General features: G+C 49.5%; 1 protein-coding gene across 2 annotated transcripts in view; it reads right to left on the reverse strand.

Moving 5' to 3' along the window:
- Nucleotides 1–19,798, reverse strand: part of CSMD2 (CUB and Sushi multiple domains 2) — a 660,274-nt gene that overhangs the window by 321,122 nt on the left and 319,354 nt on the right. For both annotated transcript variants that reach the window (XM_060081981.1, XM_060081974.1), the window contains exons 7-9: nt 6,964–7,041; nt 1,627–1,714; nt 802–926 (exon numbers count right to left, since the gene is read on the reverse strand). In XM_060081981.1, coding sequence (XP_059937964.1) covers nt 802–926; nt 1,627–1,714; nt 6,964–7,041 — 291 coding nt within the window. The remainder of the gene's footprint in view (nt 1–801; nt 927–1,626; nt 1,715–6,963; nt 7,042–19,798) is intronic.

Genomic DNA, 19,798 nt, shown 5'->3' on the forward strand with positions numbered 1-19,798 from the left:
GTGCAAACAATGGAAAAAGAGAGATGAATGCAGTGTAGGACATGAAAAGCCATCTAGTGGTGCCCTGCGAGATGAGGCCAGGGGCTTCTCTACCATAGAAGTTGTCCTGTCCCAAAGAAAAAAATACATTCAGGTCTCATATTTTAAGATTATTTGGGGAATGGGGACTTGGCCAGCCCAGCCTTGGTTCTTGTGAAGCCTGGGATGGCAGGGCCCCGGAGAATAAGATGTCCAGGTGTGAGGTTAGAGGAATCCCACAGAGAGGCCTTTTGTGGTCATGGGCCCTGTTACTCCTGCATAGCTCAGAGCATTCTTTCAGAAGTGACAGGTCTGTTTATTGCTGAGTATGTAGAAAGACACAAGGGCATTGAGATGGAGGGTTTGGGATGTCTGTGTGCTATAACAGAAGGATTCAAGGTGACATGATACAAAGTGACTTCCCTTCCCATACAGGTGCAGCTGTAATATCTTGGTGCAGCGGGCCAGAAACCTGCTCATGTGTGACTCCCTGACCAGACTGTCAGGTGCAGGCAGGGCAGGGACCGTGCCTCTCTTCCCCATCTCTGTTATCTGTTATCTCTGTTATCTCCTGCTCCTCTATAGGCCTGGATACAGAGGAGGTGCTAAATAAATGTGTTGGGTTTGTTAGTAAATGGGTGCAGGATCTGAGGTGTGGGGAACAGCGAGAATGAGGTGAGCCAGTCTGGATGAGAGCCTGGACTCAGGCAACAGGAGCTGGGCTCTGACCTCCACGCCCAGCCCAGCTTGCTGGCCAGCCTCCCTTTCCAGGGGCACCCTCACCTCGGCAGACCGGCCTGTGGTCACTCCAGGCTGCAAACATGTCGCTGACTTTCATACAGGTGATCCGCTTGGACCCTTGCAGGTCATAGCCCTCGTTGCAGGTGAACTGGACGCTGGATCCTAACCTGGGAGACAAGGCGTATCTGTGAGCTCCACCCCTGGGCCTGCCAGGTACCCCCCTGAGTCCTTCCTAGGTCCACAAAGAAGCACCATGCCGAACTTTATTTCTCCTCTGGCCCTTAATCTCCACTCCACCATTTATCACTTAAAACCTCCATTGGAAGGAACACCTGCTCTTCATCTTCTTTTTTGGACCATTTAATGGTTTTAGGACTGAGTTAAAAGGTGACTTTGTGAGCGAAACAGCAATCCCCTGAGATAAGTATTAGGACAATTGGGACAGCTAAGAGTGGGTGGATGATACCCATAAACTTTCATGAAAGTGGAGGATTATGAGAAGATGCCTCGATAGTTAGAAACTTTACAGAATGCACTGTCTCGGGGCCCTAGGGTGTCCTAGACTATCGGAGGTGTGAGCTGCCTGCTGGCACATCATTCCTGATGATGGCAGCCCTTTGTATCCTGGGTATAGGTCTGCTGGGTGACACTGGCAGTCTACAGCCCTCTCTTCACCCTTAAGGTGTGGGTACTAGTTCCAGGACTGGACCAAGAGAGAATGTTAAAGGCCAAAGCTCTTCTCCAGGAAGTGATCCTGCACCCACATGGTCCTCTCCACTCTACCTCCAGGAAGGCCAGTCCCTGTCTTCCCCCCAACCAGGCCATCACACCCTTCTTGCAATAAGAACATTCCCAAACAGATCTTACCTGAAATCTGAGCCTAGTCTTTTGCCCCTTTCAGGTATGCCAGGGTCTGGACACATATTATGCCCTTGGGACACACCAACCTGAGTTACTACAAGGCAAAAAACAGCACATACAGAGATGGATAATCACAGGAAGAAACCAGTCAGGGCAGTGTCGCAGGGTGGGAGGTGGACGCAGAGACAGAAAGAGGCCCTGCTCTTATGGGGCCTGTGGGGTTGCTGGGGTCTACTGGGCTCGGGTTTCCCGAGTGTGCAGATGGGGAGCTGCTTTGACAAATTCCTTTGGGAGCAAAGTCCAAGTGAAATTCATCAAGAGCGTGTGGGCTCAGAGGCACCCCAAACCCACAGCCATCCCGTTCGTTCCCTTATCCCGCACCAGCGGCCAGAGGTGGACAGTCCACAGCCCCCGGTAACCTCCCCACTCTTCCAATCTGCTGATGGCGGCTCTAGATGAGATGAGCCCCCCAACCTCAGCCCCCAATGGAGAAATGACTCAAAGAAAGTTAAATAAAAGGTGGATGTGTGGTCAGAAACGGTAAAGAATGTAAGAGAAAGCTGCAGTCTGAAGTTCAAAGCAGGGACTTGAGCTCAAACACGGATATTTCTGCTGAGAAACCTCTTCCCACCGGACAGTTCTCAATGCAGAGTAAGCGGTAACCAGAGCATCCCCCGCCCAAGCCGCTGGCCGAGGGCACCGAGGTAGCACGTGCGGTAGTTCTGGCAGGTGCTGTGATGCCCGCACGTTCGCCAACACCAGAGTCCTGTTTTTAAAAGCCACGTGCACGGTCCTCTAGGTTAAAGGAGAAGCTTGGTCAAAGGGCGGCGGATACACACAAAGTCAGTTTTCTCCCGTCTCCAGTGGAGAAGGTGGAAACCCTCCTGCCCCTGCAGTTCATTGCTCCTGAGATGCCGTGAGGCTAGAACTCCCTCGCACCTCTGGAGTCCTGGCCTTGGCAATGACCAGGAGCCAGAGTTCCAGTCAAGCCCTCACCAACCCCACAATCCCGACAACCACCTCTAGACGAGGGATGACGGGGAGTCTGGAGCAACGTTCCCTGAGTTGGCCCGTTTCCCTCTCACCCAGTCAATGTCCCACAATATGAGCAACGTGCTCCATCACTCACTCACTCACCCACTCATTCCTGCACATGGTACACAACAAGCATTAATTGAACACCTACTGTATATAAGACCCTATTTGGATATGGTGGGAAATGACAATGTCAGGTATAAGATATGACCACCCCACTGTCCTCAAGGAGTTACATGAACTATGGAAAGAAACTACAGAACCACAATGGGAGGTGATGAAAAATACAGCTACAGGGAGGTTCAGAGAGAGGACCCATCTCATATTGCTGAGAGAAGCATGGAAGGCTGCCTGGAGGAGGCAGCATTTGACATGGATCTACTGAGATAGTGGGATTTAGATACATGATAACAGAGAAATGGCATTTCAGGCAGACAGATGGGCCTGGGGAGCAAGGTGGAGACACGGAAACCGAACTCTAAGTTGTTCGGTGTGCCAGAACAGGAGGGAGGGTATGAGTGACATGGAGGAGTGAAGGTGAGGTTTCAGAGGTCAGACTTTGAAGGGGTTCGAGTCTGATCCTAAAGACGATGGGAAGAGTCCTGAGTGGGGAAGGGCACTGTAAGATCTGGATTGCTCAGAGGGAGGCCAGTTACTGTGAAAGGAGTTATATAAGTACCGCGCGCTAACCAATTGCGCCACTGGAGCTCCTGTGAAAGGAGTTAGAAAGTTTTGTGTTCATTCAGGTAAAGGACAACAAGAGCCTGGTAGTGGGGACAGACATGAAGTGACGGGAATGGACATGGCAAAGAAAGAGTCATCAGGGCTTGTGGAAGAGCAGGGCATGGGGAGAGGGGGCAGGGGACTTCCTGGCCCAGGGACCTGTGAGGATGCAAGTGAGTTGATGGAAGTGCAGCAGTGGGGAATCCCATTTTTGACTCATTTAGTCTCATTTCAGACCTGAGTTTGAAGCTCATTGCTACTGTTAGAAACCTGCCCAAATCTCCAGGGAGCCCCGGGTGTGGCTGGCCAAGGGAACCTGGGCATTTGGACAGACTCAAGCCAGTTGAGTTTGGACAGTGCTCAAGCCAGAGACCAGTTACCCTCTTGGTTGTGTGCTGACGAGTACAAGGCCTCTTGGGCAGCCTCCTTTTCTCCAACATTCCACAGTGCCAGGCTCAAGCCAGTCGCTCCTACTGGACGCTCGTCCCCTACTCCCATCCCCTTCCTTGCCAAACCTCTACTTCTGAAACTTTCACATCCTCAACTAAGCTACGTCAACATTCCCCCAGTCCAGGACCCTTCAGGCTCGGCTAATAAGACAGAAGCGCCATCTCCAAAAGCAGAGCGAGCCCCTGCCTCCTGGGGCCTCGGTGTTTTGCGAGCAGCGGGGAGGAAAGAGAAAACTGGGGCTTCCAGGATCCCCAGGGGCAGGAGGGAGAGAGGACCCCTGAGCTGTACCTGCGGGTCCATCTGTTGACAAGCCAGCCTCACCGTGATCCATCCCTACTGCGGGTTTCTGAGCTAAGCGCCCACCTTCTTTAGGCCCTGCCTACTCAATCCTGTGCACCGACCACCCCCATCCAAAGGCCCTGCTGACCACCACATGGGGACCACACGCCACCTTGCCGCGTGTTAAGAATGCACAGCAGATTCTTGCCTCCTTCTCTCGCCCTCTCGTTCAGAGCTGACACTGCTCAGCATAGCATAGAGGAAGGCTGACCGATGAGGATGTGGCTGGACGGGAGAGCCAAGGTCATGGCGAAGCCCACCCACCGAACCACAGCCCCTGACATGTATGGCAAAACTTGCTGTCCCCTTTAATCAGCCAGCCCAAAATGAGGCTCAGGCGCCATCCAGGAAATTGCAAGACCAGCAGTGAGTAGCTCATACACCCCCAGTACCCTCTCTTCCTGGGAGGACCGAACAGGTGACGGCATCCCTGTGTGAGCCTTCAAGGCCCCCCGGGAACAAGCAAACTCAAATCCCAGTGAACAGTTTACTGTCAGAGTTACAGAGACAAAAGGTTTTTCCCCTTTCTTTCCTGAGTTCCAGCCTCCCCTGCCTATTCAAGACCAGCCGCTTGTGCTTGTAGCATGAATTTGCTCTTGGCTGCAGAGGGAAGAGACTGGAAGGGGACCCTTGCCCCGGTCCCTATGGTGAGGAAGAAGCCGCAACACACTCAGAAAGACAATGCCTTCTACTCAAAGTGAAGGGAGCCACAGACACATGGGTGGTCAGAACCAATGGCCAGGGACCCATGGTGCCCACAGACTGGTAAAGGCAGTAAGTAGGATCCAGGAGATGTAAGTGTGGCCCACTCCTCCCCTGAAGTTCAGGACGTCTGTCCACAGGGAATCTGGGCAGAACACAATGGGCCAGACCCCTGCAGACATTTGGTGACCTGCCTCCGAGGCAGCTTGAGTCACAAACCCATTCCTCCCTGAGGGAATCTCAGAAAGGAGACCAGTACCTTGTTGTAGAGAAATGTATATTTTTTCAAAGAGGTTTTGAATTTTTTTTTTTTAAATAGGGTTTCTTCATCTTTCTGAGGGAGCTTTTGGTACCTCTGAGAACTAATGAAAACCACAGACCCTTCCCTTCTACCCCAAAACGCACCCACAACATCACATGTGATTTTCTAGCGAGTTCATGGACCTCCTGAAGTCCTAGGTCAAGAAGGCCCATCTCAGATCCAAAGGAGAAAGGGAGGATAAGGTTTTGCATCCCCATTCTACAGATGGGGAAACCGAGGTGTTAGGGCCTGGGGTATCACAGTTACCTAAGGATACAACTGGGATAAAAATGTGCTCTCCCAAGTCAGAGCAGTTTCCTTAAAGTTTGCCTGTGGCCCCAGGGCAAACTCTGAAGTTGAATCGTGCCTGCCTCGGCTCCTCTGGTTTCCTGTGGCTGCAGAAAGAAAGAGCCGGGGAGGGCCCGGGCCATGTCTTGAGCCTTCCCTGCAGACTCCTGACCTAATGCTCTGTTCCTTCCTTTGGCTCCCTAGTCAAGCACAGAAGCAGGGCCTTCTGGCTGCCCTCTGCCATCCAGGCCCCTGTGGCAGGGTGACCAGACAATGGTCCCCAGAGGCAAGGAGTGGTATCTGTCTCCAACTGGAAAACTTGAAAGACCAGAGAAAGCCCACAGCCAGGCTCAGTTTCGTCACGGCCTTGGGACAAAACTGCCTCTCCCCCTGCTGCTCCCTGCCACCCAAGCACGGAGCTCTGGACCCACCCATGGCCTCTCTCTACCTCTCTCCAGCAATCACTTCCAGCACCTCAGGGGAAGGGAGCACATGGAGGTGAAAGAGGAAAGGAGAGGGTCAGCGGGGAGCAGAGACAGAGAGAAAAAGAGGGGGAAGCAGATAGGGTGAGGGAGGAGGAAGGAGAGGAAAGTGGAAAGAGGGAGGACGAGTGGAAGGAGAGAGAGAAGGGCGTGAGAAGCAGAGGGCAACGGGAGGCAGAAGGTAGACCAGAAGGCCAGGTGTTTGGGGGACCAAGGGAGGCTCCCTGCCACCACCTCCAGAATGAAAACGGAGCATTTCTTGGAAAAATCTGCTCTGCTTTCAAGTCCAGCCTCCTGGAGTGGCCCAGAGCCTTTGGGAAATCCTTCCTATGCTCTAGCTCAAAAGCCCCTTAGCACAGGCTCTGATCAGGTGCTTCTGGAGTGACATTCCAGACAATTGCCCAGCATTGGACATTCTCCTTTTGATCTTTCAAACATCAATGGCAGGAACACGTTTCCATGGACAGAATCTGCCCCATGTCTAAGCAGGGAGCCCCCGGCACTGCCCCATCAGCTCAAGAAGCAGGACCACCCCCCCTTCTAGTCCACCTTTTGCCCAGCCAGGTCCATGGACACTGGTGGAAGGTTCTAGGCATTCCCCTCTCTCCCCTTCCCCCAATCCTGCCTTGGAAGCTGGAATCAGGGACTTGAAGCCTCAAAAATCCCAGCTGGAGTTTACTGACTCCTAGACGAGCCAGAAAAAGGATTGTCTTAGCAGGTGGAAGTGATTCAAAAGGAAAAATAAAGAAAGAAATGTAGCAGTAATGACTCCCTGGACTGCAGTTAGAATGGGAAGTGAGGGAGAAAGGAGAGGCAGGAGGGGAATGGGAGGAGGAACACGAGAAGACAAAGGGCAGGTCCCGGGGCTGCTGACTGGGCACCAGGTTAGTGTGTGCACACGCAGACCCGGGCGGAGGGAAGCCGGGCTGAAGGGACATCAGCGCAGCATCATCTGGCTTCCCCGCGGTCACAGCGCCAGCGGTTCTGGCCTCGAGCGAGAGGCCTGGCCGGGCGGACACTTACACACAGACGTCTTCTGGCTGTTATCTTTGCTGGGCATCAGCTTCACGCCTCGAGACTTCAACTCAATTTGCTTCTTGACTAGAGAAGAGGTGAAAGGAAAATCAGGCTTAGTTGTCATATGGGACTGGGGATGGGTCCCTCTAGAATGATCCCTCTCTTAGCTTGGGACATTCCATGGTGGGTCAAGGCCAGAAGCCCCTCCGGGCAGGGATATACTAAGGGTAGCGTTCAAGTGCAACAGGGTCTCAAACACGGAGAAAGAGCTGCTATCAAGGCTGGCTCTCTGGGGCGATCTCCCTGCAAACTGGTAGTGAGTGTCCACATGCGAAGCCCCACAGCCCGCCCTCTGCAGCTCAGCTCCCTTCCCGATCCAGTCCTGGCCAATTTCTGAACCAGCCCTGGCCAGGTGTGTTACATTGCATTAGGGCCCCAAGTTGTCACCCTCGCTGTAACCACAGCTGTTGCAATGAAATGTGACTGTAGTCCTTCCTGTTCAAGAGGTGGAGTATATTTCCTCACCCCTTGACTTTGGGTTTGGTCATTATGGAGGCCTTGACATGTCCAAAGACTTGAAAAGTGCCTGCCAGATTAGGCTTGCCCACTTGAATCTCTGCCATCATTGGGAGAAGACATGGCTGGTCCTGGGAGGATGAGAACATGAGGAGCAGGGCCCACCATCCTAGCCGAGCCCAGCCCACACCAGCTGACCTATTGTGAGCAGGCGCAGCCGAGTCCGGGAGGTCACTGGGGGATGGTCTGATGGATTGAACTGGGTTTTGATCCCAACACTAAGTCCAGTCCGTAGCTCATCAGGACTTGGCCAAATAGCATACAAAGGGCCCCAGAGTCAGAACTCTACAATTCCAAAGGCTATTCCTCTGAATCCATCAACCTCCTTTGGGTCTGAGTACCCCTATGCTCCAAAGCATTCTGCTGGTGTCCAAGGGCTTCATCCTGTCTCTGGTTATATGGTTTGGTTTATCTGTCCAACCCCAGAACCCCCTGCCGGGTGGCTCAGCCCCACTCTTACTGGAACCAGCAGCGGTAACAACTGTGACCAGCACTTCCTGGGCTGAGGGCCTTACAAGTTCTTTACTTAAATCAGCATCACTGACCCCTTTCTTTCTCTCACACCCACACACGATCTATCAGTAAACCCTTCCAAATTTATCCCCAGTGCAGTTTCTACATCTGCATCTCTGGTCCAAATCTCCAAGACTTCTCCCCTTGTTGCCATGGCCTTCCATCTTCCACACTTGCCCCCATCTAATCTGTTCTCAACACGAGATCCAGAAGGATCTTGTTAAAACACAAGTCAGACCAAATTACATCTCTCCTCAAAACTCTTCAGGGGCAACCCAACTCTCCTATAGGAAAAGCCAACGTCTTTAAAAGGGCCTGCCCAGACCAACTGGTCCTCTCCGTAATATCTCTGACCCCATCTTCGACCTCGGTCACTCTTCTGCAGCCACGTGGGCCCCCCTGATATTCCAACAATACACCAGGGCATGCCTGCTTCAGCCTGCCAGTTCCCTAGAAGGCACTTTCCCAGATATCTTCATGACTTGCTCCCTTCTCTCCTTGAAGCCTTTGTGAGAACGCCACTTCCTACGGCAGGCCTTCTCTGACCACTCCACTTAAAACTACACCTCCAACCCCAGCTCTCCCTAACCCCTACCCACTTTATCCCTAACCTTCTAGCATACATATAATTTTCTTAGTGATTTTTGTCATCCTACGTTGCAACGTAAGCTCCACAAAGACAGAGATTTTTGTCTGTTTTGTTCATTGCTGTGGCCCCAATGCCTAGAATAGCGCCTGGTTCATAGCAGGTCCTCAATAATCATTTCATTTGGTCCTTATATATGTTCAACAACCTTGATTGGTAGTTATTATACCTACTTGATCGATAATAAAATTGGGGTTCACAATGGTTTAAGTGATTTATTGTAGGTCACACAGCCAGGAGGCAGCTGTGCTCTTGGTGGGACCTCAGCATCTTCTCTTGTGACCTGTCCCCAACGTCATCCCAAGGGCATGGTCAACCTTCTTCAGCATCTGCCCCCTCCCAAGCTCAGCCCCTGGAGACTCAGATATTCACTCTGTACTTGAGATAACATGTCAACCCCAGAACTAAAGCCCACAGCGATCAGGTGTGCAAAGGGGACCAACTCCGAGTATTCCCCCACCCCCTGTTCATCCCTGCTCTGCCTATATCAAAAAGCTCCCCAAAGGTTGGTCCCCCAGCAAGCTGCTGTCTAAGCTGAATGCCTGACAAAATTCAGTTACTTCCATGGAGTCACCACTTCCCAACGTGCATTCAAATCCCTTTTATAAATGTGCATTACTCTCCATGTGTATCCAGCAGGAAAATTTCCAAGGAACACTAACGTGGGCCCATTATCAAACAGACGGTATTCATAGGGAAACATGCATTATTCAAGCCTAGCTGATAACGGTGAGGCAGGGGAAAAAACGTCCTCTGATTCAGCATCCCTAAGAGAACAGGAATGGTCCCAGCACTGCGAGAACAATTCCAGCTCTTCTCCCGGATGCCCCACCAATGGGCAGGGATCAGGAGAGGGGTCTCTAGGACCCAGTGCAGCCCATCTGAGGGCAGGTCTGGGAAGATGGCTCAGGGCATCCAGCAAAGGAGGAGGAGGTGAGTCAGAGTCTTCCCAAGTCCCTTGTTCAAGTTCTAGTGTCCACTGGAGGAGGGGGTGGGGAAGGGGGTCAGTGCCCCGTGGATGCCATTCCCAGGGGCAAACACTGCTTGGGTTTTCCTTGTAGCTGCTGAAGGGGGACAGTGAGATGCAGGTGGATATGAGGGGGTGGTTAAGAGGAAGCCCTCTTCCTCTCTTCTCAAGGTTGCATTGAGAAAGAGGCTCCTGCCCCTCCCCCATCTCCAGGCCCCAGAGGGAATCCTTCCAATGTCTACGTCCATCCTGTCTACTCGGTCCTCTCCACGAAGGACTGTCTAACCTGACTCATCAGTGCTTAATAGTCGCTGGATGACGTCATGATGCCTCCCAGCAGGAACTAATTCCGTTCTTCCTCTTTTGCACCCTGCTACTCACCATGGGATGGAGTTTGTTAAGGTGATGAGAAGAACTGGTTGAGAAGGAACCTGAAAAGCTAGAGGGGGATCCTTAACTTATATGCAAACTTTGGGACCGTTTACCCCTCTGAGCCAGGTCTGAGAGGCTGTGTCACCCATGCTGTTGGTGGGTCCCCACATTAGCTTGGGAAATGCGGGGGCCACAGCTCTGTGGGTAGGGGTAACTCACACTAATAACACAACCTCTCAGAAAACATATGTCCAGGCCCAGCTAGCCTATGCCATCCCCAGAACTGATGAATGGGTCAGAAAGCAACCTGGCTGGGGGGGTACCCACCTGGCAACATCCACATGGCCAAGGATCTTAGTGTCCAGAAACCACCTCCATATACCGGGGTCGCAGTAGTTTGGCTATCCCAGGGAAGCACTGGCACATGGAATTACAGACAGCTAATTTGTCTTAGTCTGACCAAGTGTGTGGTGGGTGACCATGGAAGATGCAGCACCATGGGAAATCAGCCTTGAAATGAGCTCGTAGAAGAACTAGCTGGACAGACCAGGGCAGACCTGGTGTGAAGGGTCAGAGAACAAGGGCACTTCTCTCTCTAGGTCTCCACAGCGCACTGCTAACAGACCTAAGCAGAAAGCAAGGGCAAAACAGCAAGGACCCGGAGAATTTCTGAGGTGTATTTGTTCTTGTTGGAACATTCATTCATGGAGCGCCCACTCGCGTAGCACCTATGGTATTACACTGAAGCACTGGTCTCTAAAGAAGATTCTGTAACTACTGGCGCAGTGGAGAAAAAGTGGAGCCTGGGGCTGGCTCCTGGGTCCTGGCTACACTTGAATGCACACCCCCGGCGCATGTATGCATGCCACACATCCAGGCACGCATGCACCTCTGTGTCTACAACCAGTGCACCCACAAGAACACATTTACGCCCCTGTGTATGTATGGCTACAAACCCTTACATACAAATATAATTCATACTTATACATGTGTTTGTACTGTATGTGAACAAAGTCAGGACTCCCAAGAGAAAAGTGCTGGCTTTAACTGGTTGACATGTGAAATCTTAGTAGATACACTCATCTCCTCTGAATGATAATGACTACAGGAGACTGCCAGGCTGCTCCATTCATCCTTTATATTCTGGTTAATTATAAGACATTTCCCCACTGTTGTAAAGGTGAGCGGAACACATGGTACACATTTAGCTGGAAGAATCTGGTGATACAAATGCCTCTCTAATCTGCAGCATCAGTTATTGGGTGGAGCTAGTGGGAGACAAGGACCTGTTAGTGGAGGAGACAGGAGAGGGAGGCCTAACCTGCCTCCATGGCTCTGGGAACCAAGAGGTGCATGGAACCTATGGCTTCTTCTCATCCCAGTGGATTCAGACTTCCCTCCACAACAGTGAGCCCCTGCTCTCAGCCTGATCACTCGCCTTTCCCCACCACCTGGCTGTCCTGCTGGCTGGACCATCTCTTCATGTCCTCCCACATCCACATCCACACCAAATCCAGTTCATTCAGCCTCAGAAAATTTCTCCAGTGTGTATCCTTCTTTCAATGTTCTAAGCCATTCCTGCCCTAAACTCATCCTTTTTTTTGCTTGGTTTTGGTTCACCGATTCACTGTCTCTGGCCCATCTTAAAAAATGTTGCAGACAGTGATCTTTTAAAAATGGCAATCTGAGTGCCACTTCGCAAACTTGGGTGTGCATCCTGCACTCTGCCCTTCCGTTGTCATTGAGGACCTGCCTCGCGGCCTGGTCACCAGCCCTGCAGAAAGGCTTTTATTACTCACTGTCTTTTGCTGGACAAAGCCAGGTTCTGGCGCACTGGCTCCTCATCTCACTGAGATTCATGCCAAAGACATAAAATTCGGTGCAGATGCCTAAGACCTAATGCTTCAAGCTGTAGACCTTCTAGCAGATGGGGAAGCCCTTACTACGGAGAAGAACAGTGGGAAGAACAGTGATTACAGAACAGAGCTGAAGATGCCTCAGAGTAACAAAAGATGAGGTATCTGTTGCCAGGTCGACTGACTGAAAGGATAAATATAAAACTATCGCACCAGACTTGATCGGGATGCTGCCAACACAAATGAAGAGGCTGGAGTGGCACCATCACTGCTACTGCACTGGCACTCTTGATTGCCATGGAAGGCTTCAAGAAGATTAGCTAAGGTGCTAATCTGGTGGAAACCAGGAATGGTGCGAGGCTGCGTGTTGACGCTGTAACTGCTGAACTAAGGAAGCAGCCCAAACCTGTGCTAAACCCCGAAGAGACTGCTCAATTTGCCACAATGTCTAAAAATGGAGACAGAAATCAGCAACATCATTTCTGATGTAACCACAAAGGTTCAAAGAGTGTGCTTACAATAGAGGACAGGAAAACACTGTATGATGAATTAGGAACTGAAGGCACAAAAGTTGACTAAGATTACATATCTCTCTGCTTGAATAATACATCAAAAGTTCAGAAATGGGGATTCCAGGATAATGATGGTTTCTGGTATCCACTCTTGAACTTGCCAATGTCCAGTGAAAGTCTTTGGTTATAATTGTTGAAAATGCCCTCAGTACACTCAAATGGAATAGGATGAAAATTGGCTTTTGGGTTATAAGAGCCCAAGCTCCAGGTTTTGGTGTCACAGAATGAACCCAACAAGGCTGATGCTACTGTTGGTGTGGTATTTGGAAAAGTGAGTTGGACCCTTAGTCTTTAAGAGGTTTTGCTTCATGACCTAGGAAAAACTGGAGAGGTTATTGGGACCAAAGGTGATGTCACATTCTTGCAAGGAAAAGGTGACAATATTGAAATGGAGAAACATAGTTAAGAAATCACTGAGCAGTTAGAATGTTACTGTTAGAGACCATGAAAAAGAAAAATTAAATGAACATCTAGCAAAACTTCAGATGGAGTAACTCTGCTGAAGACTGCTAGGACAAGTGACGTGGAAGAGGATGAGTCCCAGATGCTCTGAATGCCACAAGAGCTGCTGTTGACAAAAGCGTCACCTGGATGCTTTGCTTCAGTGCATTCCAGGCTTGGACTCACTGATCCAGCTAAATGAAGAGCAAAAAATTGGTACAGAAATCATTAAAAGAACACTCAAAACTCTGGCAATGACCATTGCTAAGAATGCAGGTGTTGAAGGATAACGGATAGTTGAGAAATTTTTGCAGACTTCCTCTGAGGCTGCTTATGCACCATGCTGCGCAATTTTTTTTTTTTTTTTGAGGTACGCGGGCCTCTCACTGTTGTGGCCTCTCTCATTGCAGAGCACAGGCTCCGGATGCGCAGGCTCAGCGGCCATGGCTCACGGGCTCAGCCGCTCCGCGGCATGTGGGATCTTCCCGGACCGGGGCATCGGCAGGCGGACTCTCAACCACTGCACCACCAGGGAAGCCTCCATGCTGCGCAATTTTTAAAATATGGTGGCAAAAGGAATCATCAACCCAACTCAGGTGGTAAGTAGTGCTCTGCTGGGAGATGCTGGTGCAGTTTTTCGGTTAACCACAGCAAAACTCGCTGTGCCGCTGGAATTGCTAAAGGAGAGGAGGACCCTGGCATGGTAGATGGGGGGCAGCGTAGGGGGTGGTCCATGTTCTAATTCCTAGGACCGTGCTTTGCTATTAAAATTTTTTTTAATTTTATATTGGAATATAGTTGATTAACAACGTTGTGTTAGTTTCAGGTATACAGCACACTGATTCAGTTATAACCCTAACCCTAACCCTACTGTATAGCACAGGGAACTCTGCTCAACACTCTGTAATAACCTAAATGGGAAAAGAACTTGAGAAAGAATAGAGACATGCTTTGCTATTAATAATGGGCTGTGCAGCGGTCTTCACGAACAACTTCCCAGAAGTCAGCTGGAGGAAACGACCAGAAGAAGGATGTTTAAGGGATCACTATGGCCATCAGTTATTGGTTTCAGTTGCCTTTGCAACACTTTCCTCTCTCCCTGGAACATCCTTTCTCCTCTTTTCTGCTTGGCCACCTCTTGTTGGAAGGCCTCACTCAGAGGTTACTTCCTCTCTGCCTCTCTGTCTACGTCTCAGGGAGTAGTCAGTGCCCTCTCCAGGCTTCATTCGGACCTCTGCTGAAGCCCTCATTACACGGGAACAGCAGGTCTGCTTCTAGCCATTTGCCTCATGAGCTCCTATGTCTGCATCCAGGGACTGACACAGAGTCAGGCACATAGAAGGTTCCCAATAAGGGTTTGATTACTGAGTGGATAAATGACCCAGTGTTACAGAATACGTACTTTGAATTAATTTCTGGCCAAAGGAAGGGGTTACACGTGAAGCCTGGTGAGGTGAGGGGCATCACATATGTGTTCACGCCCACTTTTCAGTTCAGGCCCACTCTTTTTTTTTTTTCAGAGTTTTTTTTTTTTTTTTGATGTGTACCATTTTTTAAAAAGTTTTTATTGAATTTTTTACAATATTGCTTCTGTTTTACGTTTTGGTTTTTTGGCCATGAGGCATGTGGGATCTTAGCTCCCTGACCAGGGATCGAACCCACACCCCCTGCATTGGAAGGTGAAGTCTTAACCACTGGACTGCCAGGGAAGTCCAGGCTCCCTCTTGATTGAATTCAGGAGCTTGGCTTTGTAGGTAGCCGGCCCTGGGCTCCTGAGACTTGTGCTGAGGCCCCCAGAGGCCCAAACCTGGAAATGAGGCTGGTAAGGGTCTGGCAGCTCAGAGGGCCAACAAGAATAGGACAGATAGACCAGTGACAGCTTCAGTACACTGTGGGGAATGTAAACTGGTAAAACCACTTCAGAAAGTAGGCATCATACACATACCCACCACCCAGTAATTTTACTTCTTATTCCAAGAGAAACTCTTGCATGTGTACACCAGGATTCATATTCCTAATGGGGCTGTTTTTACAGCGACTAAACTAGGAACCACTCAAAAACTGATCAAAGGTATAGAATGGACAAACAGCAATATATGAACACAATTGAATACCACATGGCAATGAAAATGAACAAGCTGTAGCTGCATGCAACAATACAGACAAGTTTCACAAACATTAAGCAAAATAAGCAAGAGGAAAAGGAATGCAAACAGATAGAAAAAAAAAAAAAAGAATAGGACAGATGAGTCAGAGCTTGGGCCATGGGATGCCTGAGGCATTTTTGCTCTGGCCCAGGACTGTGGATCAGTCACAAGTAAGAACGCAACATGTTCATGTGAAAAACAGAAGCTTCAGCTTGTTACCGTAAAAAGCCTCAAGCATCTCAGTAAATGCAAATTGTTCTCAAATGGAAAGTTTATTTGGCAGACAACTGAGACTCAGCACAGGACTTCTAGAAAGCAGAATATCTTCCAGTCTCCTGGTCACCAGGGTTGACTTGACAAGAGAGGCAGTGAGAAGGGACAGTGGGGCCAGGCTGGGATCTGGCTGAAGGGAGGGACAGACACTAGAGGATGATCATCAGGTCAGAGTGGCAGCAAAGGGAGCACGTGTGAGAAGGAGCCAGAGCGGGCAGCTCGCTGTCACTGCACAAGGGTTTCCCAGATAACAAACAGGGGGTCAAGGTGACTGATGGGGTAGGAAGCTTCAAGTTTCCATTTCTTGAGTGACTGCCACGTGTCCGATGTTCTACCAGGAGCTCCTTTAATTTCCAGTAGCCCTGTGGGGTTAATACTATTCCCTCTACAGATGAGGAAAGCAATAGTGAGGGGTGCTATCCTCCCTGCCAAGGAAGCCCCTCACCCTTTGTGATCATTGGCCACTGTGGGCATTTAAAAAAAGGCTCTTCTCACTGTCATTCCCTTTAGGCTTAAAAAAAATAAAAACAAAACAACCAAGAAAGCAATTAACACTCTGAGAAGGACTGGAAATATTCCTCGCCTGGAGACAGAGGGATTGATTATACAACCTCAGTGGCCTTCCAAACCGGAAGGAACCTTATAGAACCTCAAGTCCTGGGGTTGCCAGGTACAGGAACCTATTTTAATCTGCTTAGGTAAATGCCTGCTGCAGATAGGTCAAAGAGAGAATTCTCTGGTTGAAGCTGGGGTGGAAATCCCACCTGCTCAGCCCCTAGCAAAATAGCTGCTGGAAGAACCCCTTGGCCTCCAAGGAACCCACTTTAAAAGCACACTCTCTTGGGCCCATATTACACACATGGGGAGGACTCGTGCCCTAAGAGGGGATTGGCGGCCTCAGCCTCTACTTTCTTTGCCTTGAACCGTTTACGTCTTTATCTCTAGACTAGACCTTTCTTCTCTGAGCTACAGATGGACAGAATAGCCAAGTACTTATTAGATAGTCTCTCAACCCCTGTTATCCCAGAATCAATGTCTCAAGCAAAATCCATCCCCCATCTCCCTGTGCCAGAGACTACCTTGGTGAATAGTACTTTTTTTTTTTTTTTTTTACTCACTTACTCAAGCTAGAAACCTAAGATTCACCCCTGACTCATTCATCTCCTTTCCCCCTCCCCCCTCACTCCCAAATCTGACGAGTCCTGAGTCCAGGGTGGTTTGCCATGGAAAGGTCTCTTCTGGTCTGTCTCCCCCTCTCCCTCTCCACTGCCTCTGCCTAAACTCTGGATCCTCATCATCCTCTCATTCTCCAAAACTCTTAACTGTCTCCCACTAGTTTCATTCTAGAGCAAAGATTTTTCTAGAATGAAAACATGATCACACCTCCCCTCTTGTTAAAACTTCTGATCACCTCTCATCACCACGGAACCAAGCCCAGCTTTACTGCAGCTTTTTACGGCGAGACCCCCACCTCTCTTTACAGCCTCATGACCCGCTACCCCTCACTGCTGTGGACTGCAGACCTCGCTCTAGGTCGGCAAATGTTTTCTGTAAAAGGTCTGTGAGTAAATATACTAGGCTGTGGCCCATCATCTCAATTGCAAACTACCCAACTCTGGTAGCACTGAAGCAGTTGTAGACAATCTGTCTATGAATGAGTGTAACTGAGTTCCAAGAAACCTTTATTTATGGACACTGAAATTTGAATTTCATGTAACTTTTATGTGCTATGAAATATTATTCTTCTTCTGATTTTTTTCCTCCAACTATTTAAACATGTAAAACCCATTTTTAGCTCAAGAACCATATGAAAACAGACAGAGCGCTAGGTCTGGCCTGCAGGCTATAGTTTGCTGACCTGTGCTCCAGACACACACAGATATTTGTGGTTCCTTAGACTTAGCACTTTCACGCTACCTTGCTTCAGCTCTACCTGGAATGCTTCTTTCCACTGTCTGTCTGGCATCTTTTTTGAGACTCACACTGAAGTCACTGCCCTTTTTTGGTTCTCCTTAAGTGTGTCCAGCAAAACGAAGTGCTTCTTTATCTCCAGTCCTAGAACCCTTCATCAGGCCTCAACTATAGCTCTTCTCATGTGGCACAGAAGTTGTAGATTCATGTCTGTTCCGCTCTCGAACCTGCTCTCCTTGAGAGCAGAGACTGGCCTCGTTGTGTTCATCTTTCTGTGCTGTCACGTGGTAGTGTCACATGGGACACGCTTGTTAAATGAAATACAATTGCCCACCTTCCGACAGCCAGCTCCAGGCAAAGCAAGCCTAGAACTCAGATCCTCTGATACCATGTGGTATTGGTTAAAATTGTGTCTGGCTATGAACAGCCCTAAATTCTGATTGGATTGAGACAGGAATGGAATGTGCTGTGTTGTAGGTTAGTTAGATTTATTTTATTTTATTTATTTTAATTTTATTTTTTGTTTCTCTGGGACAAAACATCCATTGATATAATCAGGAGTTGGTAATTGTTGGCTCTGAAGCACCCTACATCCCTTGAGACTCTAATGCCATAAAGCTGAGCGCAGGTCAAGCTGATCCCATGTTGATGACTCCCCAGGACCATTCTTTAAACTTCTCCCTGCTGCTCTGTGCCCCCAGAGCCGGACCCCTGTGGACGGCTACAGAACAAGGGGGCCCACTGGTCAAACTGGTCAGTCTCCAGGGCATAGAGCAGACTGTTCTCTTGTTGCTGGTTTCCTATTGGGTTGGCAGATGGGAGGCACAGCAGATGTGAGGGAGGGAGAAGGGCAAGATCTGGTTACGGATTCCTGGGGCCCCTCCTCCTGCACTGGTTACTGATTCCCAGGCCCCCTCTTCTTGCACTGGTGACAGATTCCTGGGCCCCCTTCTCCTGCACTGGTTACTGACTCTTGGGCCCCCCTCCCTCACTGGTTACTGATTCCCAGGCACCCTCCTCTTGCACTGGTGACAGATTCCCAGGCCCCCTTCTCCTGCACTGGTTACTGACTCCTGGGCCCCCCTCTTGCACTGGTTACTGATTCCCAGGCCCCCTCCTTCGGCACCAGTGATATTTCCAGGTCCCTCTTCCTGCACTGGTGACAGATTCCTGGGACCCTCTTCTGCACTGTAGGGTGGCAGTGGTCAGGCTCCTCAGTTGTGCCAGGCAGCCCCTCTTCAATGGCTCCAGCTCTTGCTCCTCTCTCCCCTGGCCCTTTCTCTACTGTGGTAAAGGCCTCTCTGTCGTTCATTCTCTGGGTAATCTCATTAAAAAGAAACCCTCTGGGGTTTCGTTTAATCTCACCTTTACCTCTGTAATTGGACCCTTCACTAAACCTTCTTCAGTTAAAGCCATGCAATAAGTATGCTCCTGTCTCCTACTAGACCCCTGACTGAAACCTCTCTCTGCTACTCTTTGGGACTGAACTTGCAAGTAGCAAAACTTAGAATGATCTTTAGTGGTTCCAAAGTTTTCACTCCTTTAGAGCAATGGTTCTCATTCGGGGGTGATTTTGCACTCAGGGGACATTTGGCAAAGTCTGGAGACTTTTTGGTTGTCGTGTGTGTGTGTGTGTGTGTGTGTGTGTGTGTTGCTGGCATCTAGCATCTAGTGGGTAGAGGCCAGGGATGCCGCTAAACATCCTGCAGTGCATGGGGCAGGTTCCCACAACAGAGGATCATCCAGGCCATGATGTCAATTTTGCAGAAGCTGAGAAACCCTGCATTATAAAGTTACCAATTGAGTTTTCAAATGATTATTGTAGACCCTTGCACTATATACCCTCAGTCTGGAAAACACGAGAGAAAGTTCACAGGGGAGAATCATGTATTAACACAATCAGTATACACCACAGTATATCAGGATGCCAGATCCAGATGAACACGGCTGGGGTTCAAACTCAGACTCCGACATTCTATCGAGGAGACCTTGAGCCAGATACCTACCCTCTCTGCAACTCTCGTTCCTCATCTGTAAAATGGGGCTAATAGTAGTACCTGCTTTACACAGTTGCTGTTAGGTCTGAAAGAAGTAATAAATGCCAAGTTCTTGAAACCCAGAGAGAAACACTGGCACACACCAATGTGCAAATCCTGTTCTGGGCTGTCTCGGGGGGAGTCAGAGAGAGAATAAGAAAGGGCCTGTGTTTGAGAAGTTCATAACTAAAACAGCTTTTCAGATTGTGGGTTGTTCCCTGCTACAGACTTGTGAAATTGATTTCGAGGTTGCAACTAACATTAAAAATTGAAAAAGAAATTTTCAGGGTGCCTCACCCCTACTAAGGGTAAATACCACTTGGTGACATTTTCCTTTTAGTTCTGCAGATATATATGTGTGTCCTGGGTTGGGATGGAAAATGTATTTTTTTATGGTGGGGTGAGATTAACAAAACAAAGTTTAAAAGATACCAGTCAAATAGGAAAAGTGAGGCACCCAAAGCGCCATGAGAAGGCCCTGTGATTTTGCAGAAAAACTCACATAGGCCTGCGAATGAATTCGAGCTTCAC

The sequence above is a fragment of the Mesoplodon densirostris genome, chromosome 2, assembly GCF_025265405.1.
Source record: "Mesoplodon densirostris isolate mMesDen1 chromosome 2, mMesDen1 primary haplotype, whole genome shotgun sequence".
Classification (NCBI taxonomy): Eukaryota; Metazoa; Chordata; class Mammalia; order Artiodactyla; family Ziphiidae; genus Mesoplodon; species Mesoplodon densirostris.